Here is a 14593-nt window from a genome sequence, read left to right on the forward strand (position 1 = left end):
GAAGAGTCAGCCTGGAGAGGGTTAAAAACTGGGCAAGTACTTCCCTTTTAGGTCTGTTTATTAGCCACATGGTGGGAGAGGAATTGGTGTGTTGCTATCAGAGATTGATGCTGGAAGGACACCTCTTGCCTCTGAGATGATCCCGCTGGGAGAGATGTTTGAGTAGGGATGAAAGACACAGCAGCGCACTGCGTGAAAAGGTCCTTTGCTGGATTGTGCTAAACTGCATAAAAGAGTGTTGCTGGGATTAGCCCTTGTACACACGATCGGAGATTCCAACGGAATGTGTCCGATCGGAGCGTTTTGTCGGATATTCCGACTGTGTGTGGTCTCCATCGGACTGTTTCCGTCGGAATATCCGTCGGACCAAATTTTCGAACTTGCCGGAAATATTTTCCAACAAAATGCTCCGATCGGACATACTTCCGATCATGTGTAGAGAATTCCGATAGGACAAAGTGCCACGCATGCTCAGATCAAATTCCTAGACCAAAGCTATTGGCTACTAGCCTGAACATAGTCCCGTCGTAACGAAATAACGTCATCACGTTCTGAACGATCGGATTTTCCGACAACTTCGTCCGACCGTGTGTATGCAACAGTTTCGGACAAAATCTGTCGGACAAAATCTGACAGATTTCGTTGTCGTAATCTCCGATCGTGTGTACAAGGGCTTACACTTGCACTTAGAAGGAAACTGGAACATGCTCAGTAGATGACAACAGCTGGTCTACACAATCTCAGGCTATGATGGGGCACAAAGAAGATGGGAGGGACAGCTGAAGGCAGGATCAAATAGGTATACTTCACTCTACACCAAACAAATACTCTGTTCTACAGCAAGTAATGAGTTTTTCATAGTCCAGGTTTAATGACAAGGGCTTAGAGCTGTGTACTGAGCACACCAGCCTATGGCTGCAGACACTGAACTTTTTCGGGATATGTCCAGGTGTATTGCAAGGCAAGCCTGTTGTTTCTTGTGTTTGTTTTGGCGTTCTGCTGAATAAAGCCAATTTTTAAGTTGACAAAACTGTCTCACAGCTGCCTGTTTAACCCCTCGGATCCTGACACTATATATACATGTGTAGCAAGGTCCCAGGCCTCCTTCAGTCTAATGAGAACTTCCAGGGCCAGAGACAGCTGACATCCTTCTGTGTACAGCGGGTTGTGAGGCATGGTGTGTGCAAGATGATTAAAGTCATTGGGCGCCAGACACTTCTTGAGTGCAAAAGAGAGTTTAATTTCTCTTAAACTTTTTTTGGGGGGGGGAGAGGATTAGGGCCAGGACACCCTTAGGTAGGTGCAAGTTCAATTTTCAGACTCCAAGACTTCAATAGGCGAACAGCCATGCAGGGAAAGGCATCCAGCAAGGCGCCACATCTGCACATGCAGGAATGCTGTCTCCTATGGCAACAGTCTTTAACAGTTTCTAACACAAACGTAACAGTTCTTTCACTTTAGCTACAATCACTTCTTGTAGTTCTTCAGCCCACTGAGCTCCCGGTCTCTCACTAGACCCACTTATTTACTGCCACTGAATCCCTTGAGCTCTTCCAATCTTCACTGTAGTATCTTCCTCAAGCGTCACCCCCGCTTCTCTGCTGGGTCCCTAGCTTGGCACTCAAGATACTTTTCAAGCTTAACCCCACTGGCCTGCTCGGTCCCTGGCTTGACACACAAGGCTGCTCTGCAAGCATCACCTCCGCTGGTTGGGTTCCTGGCTTGACACACAAGGCTGCTCTGCAAGCATCATCTCCGCTGGTTGGGTTCCTGGCTTGACACACAAGGCTGCTCTGCAAGCATCATCTCCGCTGGTTGGGTTCCTGGCTTGACACACAAGGCTGCTCTGCAAGCATCATCTCCGCTGGTTGGGTTCCTGGCTTGACACACAAGGCTGCTCTGCAAGCATCATCTCCGCTGGTTGGGTTCCTGGCTTGACACACAAGGCTGCTCTGCAAGCATCATCTCCGCTGGTTGGGTTCCTGGCTTGACACACAAGGCTGCTCTGCAAGCATCACCTCCGCTGGTTGGGTTCCTGGCTTGACACACAAGGCTGCTCTGCAACCATCACCTCCGCTGGTTGGGTTCCTGGCTTGACACACAAGGCTGCTCTGCAAGCGTCACCTCCGCTGGTTGGGTTCCTGGCTTGACACACAAGGCTGCTCTGCAAGCGTCACCTCCGCTGGTTGGGTTCCTGGCTTGACACACAAGGCTGCTCTGCAAGCATCATCTCCGCTGGTTGGGTTCCTGGCTTGACACGTAAGGCTGCTCTGCAAGCATCATCTCCGCTGGTTGGGTCCCTGGCTTGACACGCAAGGCTGCTCTGCAACCATCACCTCCGCTGGTTGGGTTCCTGGCTTGACATACAAGGCTGCTCTGCAAGCGTCACCTCCGCTGGTTGGGTTCCTGGCTTGACACACAAGGCTGCTCTGCAACCATCACCTCCGCTGGTTGGGTTCCTGGCTTGACACACAAGGCTGCTCTGCAAGCGTCATCTCCGCTGGTTGGGTTCCTGGCTTGACACGTAAGGCTGCTCTGCAAGCATCATCTCCGCTGGTTGGGTCCCTGGCTTGACACACAAGGCTGCTCTGCAAGCATCATCTCCGCTGGTTGGGTCCCTGGCTTGACACACAAGGCTGCTCTGCAACCATCACCTCCGCTGGTTGGGTTCCTGGCTTGACACACAAGGCTGCTCTGCAAGCGTCATCTCCGCTGGTTGGGTTCCTGGCTTGACACGTAAGGCTGCTCTGCAAGCATCATCTCCGCTGGTTGGGTTCCTGGCTTGACACACAAGGCTGCTCTGCAAGCATCATCTCCGCTGGTTGGGTTCCTGGCTTGACACGTAAGGCTGCTCTGCAAGCATCATCTCCGCTGGTTGGGTCCCTGGCTTGACACGCAAGGCTGCTCTGCAAGCATCACCTCCGCTGGTTGGGTTCCTGGCTTGATACCTGCTGAAGTTTCCAGATTCTTCACCGTGCCCGTTCGGTGAGAATACTGCTCCGGTATTTGCTTCAGCTACTCACTGCGGCCCCTGGTAATAAGGTGGATGGTCCCTTAGTGGCAACAGCTTCCTTTCTACCTCCAACCACGACAGGTTCTCCGGCCATCAGAACTGTCACTTCTGGTTGGACTGCAAGCCACAATCCCAACCCTGCGTTGCTCTCTTGCTTCTGGATAGGTCCTCAGACATCCTAGAAGCCAGATGTGCCTGGGATAGGCCCAAACTCGAGCCGAGCAGCCCGGGGCAATACAACACACGTCCACCCAGACAGCCATCCAGGTGACACAGAACATAGATCACCTGAATCCACCAAAATATATAGGCTCTCCAAGCAGGCCAAGGGATCCAACAAAACCCCTGCTCATTGACTGAGACACCCTATATACCCATAATCTGACCTTGCATTGCCCTTCTTGTATCTAGTACCACCAGGTACCCAGCCACCTAGCGGTAGAAGAGAAAAGTGCAACAAGGCCAGACTAAGCCCCTGTACACACGGTCGGAGATTTCCACAACCAAATCCGTTGGATTTTGCCCGTCGGATTTTGTCCGTCGGATCTTGTCCGAAACTGTTGCATACACACGGTCGGACAAAGTTGTCGAAAAATCCGATCTTTCAGAAGGTGATGACGTAATTTCGTTACGATGGGACTACATTCAGGCTAGTAGCCAATAGCTTTGGTGTAGGAATTTGATCTGAGCATGCGTGGCACTTTGTTCGATCGGAATTCTCTACACATGATCGGAGTATGTCCGATCGGAGCATTTTGTCGGAAAATATTTCCGGCAAGTTGGAAAATTTGGTCCGACGGATTTTCAGACGGAAACAGTCCGATGGAGACCACACACAGTCGGAATATCCGACAAAACGCTCCGATCGGACACATTCCGTCGGAATCTCCGACCGTGTGTACCGATCAAAATTCTCTACACATGATCGGAGTATGTCCGATCGGACCAGTTGGTCGGGAAATATTTCCAACATGTTGGAAAATTGGGTCCGACGGATATTCGGACGGAATCAGTCCGATGCATACCACACACAGTCGGATTATCCGACGACACGGTCCGATAGGACACATTCCGACGGATTCTCCGACCGTGTGTACAAGGGCTTAGGGAGAAACCAATTGATCTCTAACAATTATCCAAGATGACTATTTTTGGGAGCAACCCAAATATCTACTGCAAGAACAAATGGTGAGTAGATGTATACAGTATCCTGGTGAATTTCTTTGAACATATTTTAAAATATTCATTTGTTTTATTGGTTGTATTGTCACTTTATTAACTGCCCGCCCATCATTTGATGGTGACAGTACGGCACTCCTGCTCGAATCACTGTAGCTGTACGGCGGGTGCTTTAAGGGGTATAAGGGGCGTGACGTAGGAGCCAATGTGCATGGCTTCCGGTGACCCGCGATCGCTCCTGAGAAGGACAGAACGGAGATCTGTCAATGTAAACAGACAGATCTCCATCGTGTCAGGGGAGTAGAGACTAGTTAGGAACAGTAACCAGTCTCCTCCCCCAGTCAGTCACACCCCCCGCCCCCCCCCGCAGTTAGAAACACACATGAGGGAACACATTTAACCTCTTTATTGCCCCCTAGTGTTAACCCCTTCCCTGCCAGTGACAGTAATTGGTGGCTATTTTTGAGCTCTGATCATTATATAAATGTCACTGGTCCTAACATAGTGTCAATTGTCTCCGATTTGTCCGTCGCAATGTCGCAGTCCTGCTAAAAATCACAGATCGCTACCATTACTAGTAAAAAATAAAATAAAATAATAATAATAATAAAAATGCCAAAAATATATCTCCTATTTTGTAGACGCTATAACTTTTGCGCAAAACCAAACAATATATGCTTATTGCGATTTTTTTTTTTCAGAACCAAAAATATGTAGAAGAACTTAAAGATTTCATTTTTTTTTGCCCATATTTAACTTTTTTTTTCAGTGCGGTCTTTATTATATTGACATTGATTTTCACATATATTGTGATATATGTGTACAGCTGCTGATCCAAACCAACTAGATCCCACATCCATGGTGTGGATATATTACACATTTCATTATTCCTCATCATAAAGGAATCATATATGTCATATAGTGAGGAGATATTAAGAATGCCGCTCTAGTAAAATCACCTGATTTCTTTTCATGTATGTGATGCTGTCTCACAGTAGAGTAGATGGGATACGGGTCTTCACCGCTCTCACACATTTCTTTGTGACTGGACAGCTTTCCTTCATTGACCTGGAGATGAAAGAGATAAACATTACCATTGTGTGTACCCCAAAGTTCAGTATTATTAGTGGTGTACCCCAAGGTTCAGTGTTATTAGTGGGGTGTCCCAAGGTTCAGTGTTATTAGTGGTGTACCCCAAGGTTCAGTGTTATTAGTGGGGTGTCCCAAGGTTCAGTGTTATTAGTGGGGTGTCCCAAGGTTCAGTGTTATTAATGATGTACCCCAAGGTTCAGTGTTATTAGTGGTGTACCCCAAGGTTCAGTGTTATTAGTGGGGTGCCCCAAGGTTCAGTGTTATTAGTGGTGTACCCCAAGGTTCAGTGTTATTAGTGGGGTGCCCCAAGGTTTAGTGTTATTAGTGGGGTGTCCCAAGGTTCAGTGTTATTAGTGGTGTACCTCAAGGTTCAGTGTTATTAGTGGGGTGTCCCAAGGTTCAGCGTTATTAGTGGTGTACCCCAAGGTTCAGTGTTATTAATGATGTACCCCAAGGTTCAGTGTTATTAGTGGGGTACTCCAAGGTTTAGTGTTATTAGTGGGGTACTCCAAGGTTCAGTGTTATTAGTGGGGTGTCCCAAGGTTCAGCGTTATTAGTGGTGTACCCCAAGGTTCAGTGTTATTAATGATGTACCCCAAGGTTCAGTGTTATTAGTGGGGTGTCCCAAGGTTCAGTGATATTAGTGGTGTACCCCAAGGTTCAGTGTTATTAGTGGTGTACCCCAAGGTTTAGTGTTATTAGTGGGGTGCCTCAAGGTTCAGTGTTATTAGTGGGGTGCCCCAAGGTTCAGTGATATTAATGATGTACTCCAAGGTTCAGTGTTATTAGTGGTGTACCCCAAGGTTCAGTGTTATTAGTGGGGTGCCCCAAGGTTCAGTGTTATTAATGATGTACCCCAAGGTTCAGTGTTATTAGTGCTGTACCCCAAGGTTTAGTGTTATTAGTGGGGTGCCCCAAGGTCCAGTGATATTAATTATGTACCCCAAGGTTCAGTGTTATTAGTGGTGTACCCCAAGGTTCAGTGTTATTAGTGGGGTGCCCCAAGGTTCAGTGTTATTAATGATGTACCCCAAGGTTTAGTGTTATTAGTGGTGTACCCCAAGGTTTTGTGTTATTAGTGGGGTGCCCCAAGGTTCAGTATTATTAATGATGTACCCCAAGGTTCAGTGTTATTAGTGCTGTACCCCAAGGTTTAGTGTTATTAGTGGGGTGCCCCAAGGTCCAGGGATATTAATGATGTACCCCAAGGTTCAGTGTTGTTAGTGGTGTACCCCAAGGTTCAGTGTTGTTAGTGGGGTACTCCGAAGGTTCATTGTTGTTAGTGGTGTACTCCAAGGTTCAGTGTTATTAGTGGGGTGCCCCAAGGTTTAGTGTTATTAGTGGGGTGTCCCAAGGTTCAGTGTTATTAGTGGTGTACCCCAAGGTTCAGTGTTATTAATGATGTAACCCAAGGTTCAGTGTTATTAGTGGTGTACCCCAAGGTTCAGTGTTATTAGTGGTGTACCCCAAGGTTCAGTGTTATTAATGATGTACCCCAAGGTTCAGTGTTATTAGTGGTGTACCCCAAGGTTTAGTGTTATTAGTGGGGTGCCTCAAGGTTCAGTGTTATTAGTGGGGTGCCCCAAGGTTCAGTGATAGTAATGATGTACCCCAAGGTTCAGTGTTATTAGTGGTGTACCCCAAGGTTCAGTGTTATTAATGATGTACCCCAAAGTTCAGTGTTATTAGTGGTGTACCCCAAGGTTTAGTGTTATTAGTGGGGTGCCTCAAGGTTCAGTGTTATTAGTGGGGTGCCCCAAGGTTCAGTGATAATAATGATGTACTCCAAGGTTCAGTGTTATTAGTGGTGTACCCCAAGGTTCAGTGTTATTAGTGGTGTACCCCAAGGTTCAGTGTTATTAATGATGTACCCCAAGGTTCAGTGTTATTAGTGGTGTACCCCAAGGTTTAGTGTTATTAGTGGGGTGCCTCAAGGTTCAGTGTTATTAGTGGGGTGCCCCAAGGTTCAGTGATAGTAATGATGTACCCCAAGGTTCAGTGTTATTAGTGGTGTACCCCAAGGTTCAGTGTTATTAATGATGTACCCCAAGGTTCAGTGTTGTTAGTGGTGTACCCCAAGGTTTAGTGTTATTAGTGGGGTGCCTCAAGGTTCAGTGTTATTAGTGGGGTGCCCCAAGGTTCAGTGATAATAATGATGTACTCCAAGGTTCAGTGTTATTAGTGGTGTACCCCAAGGTTCAGTGTTATTAGTGGTGTACCCCAAGGTTCAGTGTTATTAGTGGTGTACCCCAAGGTTCAGTGTTATTAGTGGTGTACCCCAAGGTTCAGTGTTATTAGTGGGATGCCCCAAGGTTCAGTATTATTAATGATGTACCCCAAGGTTCAGTGTTATTAGTGCTGTACCCCAAGGTTTAGTGTTATTAGTGGGGTGCCCCAAGGTCCAGTGATATTAATGATGTACCCCAAGGTTCAGTGTTATTAGTGCTGTACCCAAAGGTTTAGTGTTATTAGTGGGGTGCCCCAAGGTCCAGTGATATTAATGATGTACCCCAAGGTTCAGTGTTGTTAGTGGTGTACCCCAAGGTTCAGTGTTGTTAGTGGTGTACCCCAAGGTTCAGTGTTGTTAGTGGTGTACCCCAAGGTTCAGTGTTATTAGTGGGGTACTCCGAAGGTTCAGTGTTATTAGTGGTGTACTCCAAGGGTATAATCCAATAGTGACAGTCCTCAAAATTCATGCAGTGTTCAAGAAGTGTAAAAAACTCCACACTTGTGACACTCCACCTTCAGTGCTCCTCGTGCACCCCCTGTTTCCCCCAGCCTCTCACAGGTCCGTCCCTGCGCAGTGTGCAGAGGCGAACGTGCCATCTTCCTGCTCAGCGGGGGATAGATGGAGCGATCCCCCGCTCAGCAGGCGGCTGTCCACGGGGCGGATCAGTACTGATCTGCCCCGTGTGAAAGCGGCCCAATGCCTCGTACACACGACAAAATCCTGGATTTATTGCCGACGGATGTCAGCTCAAACTTGTCTTGCGCACACACACACGGTCACACAAATGCTGTCGGAAATTTCCGAACGCCAAGAACGCGGTGACGTAAAAGTGCGGCTCTTCTGCTCGACCCCGAGCATGCGTGGTACTTTGTGTGTCAGAATTGTGTGCACACGATCGGAATTTACAACAACGGATTTTGTTGTCAGAATATTTGAGATCCCAAATTTTGTTTGTCGGAAATTCCGATGGAAAACGTCTGATGGAGCCTACACACACACAGTTGGAATTTCCGACAACGAGCTCCCATCGAACATTTCCTGTCGGAAAATCTGACCGTGCGTATGTGGTATAATAGTGATTTAACCTGCAAAGAAAAAACTGTGCAAATAGATAAAGGCCGGTGAAAAAAACAAAACACAAAAAATAGTCCAATAACCGGTAACTCAATAATAAACAGATATTCCATGAAAAATATTTTTTTTGCAAAATTGTAGAATACATAAAGTCTTTTCCATAAAAAAATATTCCAACGGGAAATGTGAGATAAGGGACACCCTGTGGCGGATCGTCTATAATTGGAAGCACTGTGAATCCACCACCGTATAGATTAAAGGCTTACCAGCTAGACAAGCTGTGGAAGCTTGTGGCCTATACCCGGCATGGGCCTTTGGGTCCTCCTCACACCTCCGATGGCAGCTGGACAAGCTGTAGGAGTTAGTGGCCTATACCCCACCTGGGCATTTAGGTCCTCCCAACCCCTCCGATGACCGGTCTAGCCAGGCGTTCCTGCAGGCTCTATTGGAGTCTGTACTCCGACAGGTGGCCACAAATGTACAATCAATGCGTAAGTATTAAGCCCATAGGGGAAAAAGCAAAAAGATTTGCCGTGGGTAAAACCAGATGGTTTTTATTGGTAAAAAAAATCTGTTAGACACAGGTAAGCTAAAAAAAGTTTCCATAAAAAAATTGTATATGCCAGCCGGCAAATGCTACAAACACATCCGTGCAAACGGAAAGCGAGAACAGCGCGGTGACTTCACCACGTCGCTCCTCCCCGCGCGTTTCGTCACTAGGCAGATGTCGTCATATAATAAGACTTACCTGTAGGTAAAATGAATACCTCCTAAACTGGCACATGCACTCTGAAGGTCTGGCATGCTGTGCTGGACCTTCAGAGCTTCATGCTGGAACCGAGGGCTCACACACACATGAGTGGGTGTGACATAATTGCGGCTCCGGTGCCGGAGCCGAACCCAGAAGAATGGCAGCGCGCCACTGGAGGGCTTTGTTCTAAGGTAAGTATTTCATAATGTGCTAGTATGCGTTGCATACTGGCACATTGTGCTATTGTTTTGCAGGTTTTTTTTTTTTTTTTTAACTCTGTTGCAGTGTTCTACTTCTTTGATAGATTAATAAACCAATGTCAGTGGACCCATAGAGAGTCCATAGGGAGCCTCGTAGCATAGTCACCTCACAAAGGTGGCACAAATAAGAGACCCAGCAAACCAACTAATGGGTTTCATGAGCAAAGCAGTACCCATACAATTTGAGCCATAAGGTACAAGATTTTAATCAATGTTCTTAGTCTGCTTGTCTTCATCAAACTGTTTGCGGGTCTTCTTGTGCATCATCTACATGGCAAATGAGGTTTAATGTGGAAAAATGTAAAATAATGCATTCTACTCACTAGGAGGAGAACCTCTGGGGGGATCTAGGATTAGCTGCTGCTAACAAAGCAAACAAAATATTGGCATTAAAAAGGGATCAACTCCAGAGATAAAATGATAATTCTCCCGCTCTACAAGACTCTGGTCCGGCCGCACCTGGAGTATACTGTCCAGTTCTGGGCACCAGTCCTCAGGAAGGATGTACTGGAAATGGAGCGACTACAAAGAAAGGCAACAAAGCTGATAAAGGGTCTGGAGGATATTAGTTATGAGGAAAGGTTGTGAGCTCTGAACTTATTCTCTCTGGAGAAGAGACGCTTGAGAGGGGATATGATTTCATTATATAAATACCGGACTGGTGACCCCACAATATATAAATACCGGACTGGTGACCCCACAATATACAAATACTGTACTGGTGACCCCACAATATATAAATACCAGACTGGTGACCCCACAATATATGAATACCGGACTGGTGACCCCACAATATACAAATACCGGACTGGTGACCCCACAATATACAAATACCGGACTGGTGACCCCACAATATATAAATACTGGACTGGTGACCCCACAATAGGGATAAAACTTTTTTGCGGAAGGGAGTTTTACAAGACACGTGGCCACTCATTAAAATTAGAAGAAAAGAGGTTTAACCTTAAACTACGTAGAGGGTTCTTTACTGTAAGAGCGGCAAAAGGATGTGGAATTCACTTCCACAGGCGGTGGTCTCATCGGGAAGCATTGATAGTTTCAAGAAACTATTAGATAAGCACCTGAACGACCGCAACATACAGGGATATACAATGTAATACTGACATATAATCACACACATAGGTTGGACTTGATGGACTTGTGTCTTTTTTCAACCTCACCTACTATGTGTGTGGCGTATGGTCTGAGTACTGACAGGCTGACCCCCCCCCCCACACCCCTACAACCAGGGCTGGACTTACCATTGGGCTTGACTGGGCTCAAGCCCATGGGCCCCGCCCAATAGGGGGCCCCACTGAGATATATAGCGATGTGTACTTGGCTTTGCTCACAGTCATGCCCAGTCTCGCCATATGATGGAGATAACGCAGGGACTAGGCATGACTGTGAGCTGAGCTGAGTACTCTCGGCTCTGCTCGGGACTGCAAGAGGACCAGAGAGCTGCCATAAGCCGCTGAGGGGACTTGAGAGCCGCCGAGGGGACCCAAGAGCCCCCCGAGAGGACCCAGGACTCTGTATCTTAGTGGTGCCATTTTTAAACTTCAAGATTACAATGACAAGGCTGCAAATGACACTGGGGCGTGTGTTATACACCAATAAATATGGTAATGTATAGAAGATAGGGCCCGAAAGTGACTCAAGCCCAGGGGCCCCCACCACCCTAAGTCCTGCCTTGCCTACAACCTGTGCAGCAATGCTGGCAGCACTCATACATCTATTTCCCAAAGACAACCTCTGGATATGACGCTGAGCACGTGATCTCAACTTCTTTGGTGGACCATGGTGAGGCCTGTTCTGAGAGGAACCTGTCCTGTTATACCGCTGTATGGTCTTGGCCACCGTGCTGCAGCTCAGTTTTAGGGTCTCAGCAATCTTCTTATAGCCTAGGCCAGTGATGGCGAACCTTGGCACCCCAGATGTTTTGGAACTACATTTCCCATGATGCTCATGCACTCTGCAGTGTAGTCGAGCACCATGGGAAATGTAGTTACAAAACATCTGGGGTGCCAAGGTTCACCATCACTGGCCTAGGCCATCTTTATGTAGAGCAACAATTATTTTTTTCAGATCCTCAGAGAGTTCTTTGCCATGAGGTGCCATGTTGTACTTCCAGTGACCAGTATGAGAGTCACATGACACCGGGGGGAGGGAAAATGGTTAATTGGTCCCAATTTGGACGTTTTCACTTAGGGGTGTACTGACTTTTGTTGCCAGCGGTTTAGACATTAATGGCTGTGTGTTGAGTTATTTTGAGGGGACGGCAAATTTACACTGTTATACAAGCTGTACACTCACTACTTTACATTGTAGACAAGTGTCATTTCTTCAGTGTTGTCACATGAAAAGATAGAAGGAAAGATTTCCAAAAATGTGAGGGGTGTACTTATTTTTGTGAGATAATGTAGACTTCAAAGCATCGGACTGCAATGATACCCTATTTCGAATGACATCGCTAACCTTTTTGGACTTGTGTCTTTGCTGCCTCCGCCCCAGCTGCACCTACCCACAGGCACATGGCTGGGATTCCTTGTCCACATAAGCAAAGGGGTGGTGATAGTAGTAATCATATTTAGGCACGGATGTCACTACTGATGTCACCACTGATGTCACCACTGATGTCACTACCGATGTCACAACTGATGTCACAACTGATGTCACCACTGATGTCACTACTGATGTCACCACTGATGTCACTACTGATGTCACCACTGATGTCACCACTGATGTCACTACCGATGTCACAACTGATGTCACAACTGATGTCACCACTGATGTCACTACTGATGTCACCACTGATGTCACCACTGATGTCACTACTGATGTCACCACTGATGTCACCACTGATGTCACTACTGATGTCACCACTGATGTCACTACTGATGTCACCACTGATGTCAGCTTGTGGAGCTCTCAAGCTCTTTTTAAGCGAGTCAGCGGGCATCATGATTGATGATAAATTTATAATAAGGGACTTTTTCTAAAGTTGTGTTTTTTTTTTCTTTTTCTTCAAATAAATGACTTGCCAAATGTTTGGGTATCTGCGTTTCTAAGTTAGTTAGTTTTTTTTTGTGTACCACCAGCAAACTCCCACAAGCAATGGTGAGGGTTGTGGAGAAGAGCTCCTTGTGATCATCAATGTGGGCAGCAAATGCTTTGCCTGGGGGGGGGGGGTTCCAAGTTACCCACCCCCCCATGTTGAGGACGTGTAGCCTGGTATTATTCAGGGGGGGGGGGTGCAAGTCCCCCCCACCCCCCCCCCGCCCTTTCCCAGCTGCTTGCTCAGATGAAGGGTCTGGCATTGATTTTTAAGGGGACCTCATGCATTTTTTTGTGAGGTACTCCCTTAGAATCCCTACCTGGCTCAGAGGGTCTGTTATGTATTTTGGACCAAATGCAAATATTCTATTTCCATTCTTGTAGGATGTGCTAAATCAACAGTAACATTTACAAATAAAGAAAGCATACAGGATAAATTTACATTTTTGTTAAATTGACAGATTTGGCTCCCATTGATTTGAACGGGGCTCAGGTTCAGCGTACTTCCTTCTTTTGAAGTTCACCAAAAAAAGTCCAATCCAAACCCAGGGCAGTTCAAGTCATCTCTAGTCCTAAAACATGACACACTTTGCTAGTACTGATAACATCCGATCAACAGCAAGAATCCGGCACAACGGCATGCATCAGTGGCGTGATACCCTGTTTGCCCGAAAATAAGACCTATTGTGATTGCCGGTGGTGGCTGCAATATAAGCCCGACCCCCCCCCCCCCCCCAAATAAACCCTACCCTGAAAATAAGACCAACAAGGACTTTAACTAGGGCTTATTTGGGGGGGTAGGGCTTATATTGCAGCCATCACCGACAATCACACTGGGTCTTATTTTTGGGGAAACAGGGTAAGATTTATGCAATGTAGAGTATTACAGACACAAATCAACATGTTTCTGCCATCCAGACCTTAGTTATGACAGTCATGAATAAGGCCTGGATGGCCGAAACATGTTGACTTATTTGTGGGTGTACAAAAGCACCCACCAAGGATATGACACCCGCAAGAGGTTTACCACAAATTCTTTATAACAATAATAATGAAATGGACACAAAACTCAATTCAGATGATGTGTGGACCAGGATGGAACCCCCACTCAAAAGCCTTTCTTCCCCAAAAGAAGTCCTCCCACACTCCCCCTATTCCTACTCCAATCCCCCCATCCTTCCTGCAGACCACTCACCTACCCTCACAGTTAAAACCACACTACCCCCCCCCCCCCCACCCACCACCACCACCACCAATAAACAGTGCCACAACAGCACCATGGCTATAGATCTCTGCACGGTCTTCTACTACTTCTGCCCGCATTACTCCACCTGCACTAGCCTAAGGTCCTATCAGCTGCGTTATATGGAAATTTATTCTGGATGGAGACGTGCTTTAAGGACTTTGCCGGCTTGACTCAGCTTTTAGCAGATGGCGTCGAGTATACAGTATAGTAGGGTAGAATTGGAATTGACAATGCGGGAGGACTATCAGTGCTGACAGGTGATTTATTCCTGTTACAGTCCTGCGTGTACCTCTCCGGGACTCAACGGGAAAGAATTTGCCTTATGTGAGACAATAGCTGATAAGCCAAAACATACCATGACTATGGTATTAACTATGGCTGAACCCGTTACCAATAGCCCATCCCACCCCCTAATGATCACACAACACATGGGTGGAGTGAATTGGCCACAGCAGCCATTCTTATTTTTATTAACCAATATATAAATTTTATAATTAACATAAAATAACGTAATAACCTTTTTACATATACATATATATATATATATATATATATATATATATATATTTTTTTTTTTTTTTTTTTCAGTTTTATTACCACCATGGGGCACAAGGTCCAATAGGCATAACACATGACTGTACCTGCTAGCCACTTCTCAGGCCTCAAGTCACTAAAGCCTCCGACTCAGAGA

At 46.5% G+C, this 14593-nt stretch overlaps 1 protein-coding gene across 5 annotated transcripts in view; it reads right to left on the reverse strand.

Moving 5' to 3' along the window:
* Positions 1 to 14593, reverse strand: part of LOC143957707 (cytosolic phospholipase A2 gamma-like) — a 174562-nt gene that overhangs the window by 101772 nt on the left and 58197 nt on the right. For all 5 annotated transcript variants that reach the window (XM_077467401.1, XM_077467403.1, XM_077467404.1 and 2 more), the window contains one exon: positions 5152 to 5260. In XM_077467401.1, coding sequence (XP_077323527.1) covers positions 5152 to 5260 — 109 coding nt within the window. The remainder of the gene's footprint in view (positions 1 to 5151; positions 5261 to 14593) is intronic.

Source organism: Lithobates pipiens, unplaced genomic scaffold (assembly GCF_037356315.1).
Source record: "Lithobates pipiens isolate NorthernLeopardFrog02 unplaced genomic scaffold, aLitPip1_a1.2 Scaffold_55, whole genome shotgun sequence".
Taxonomy (NCBI): Eukaryota; Metazoa; Chordata; class Amphibia; order Anura; family Ranidae; genus Lithobates; species Lithobates pipiens.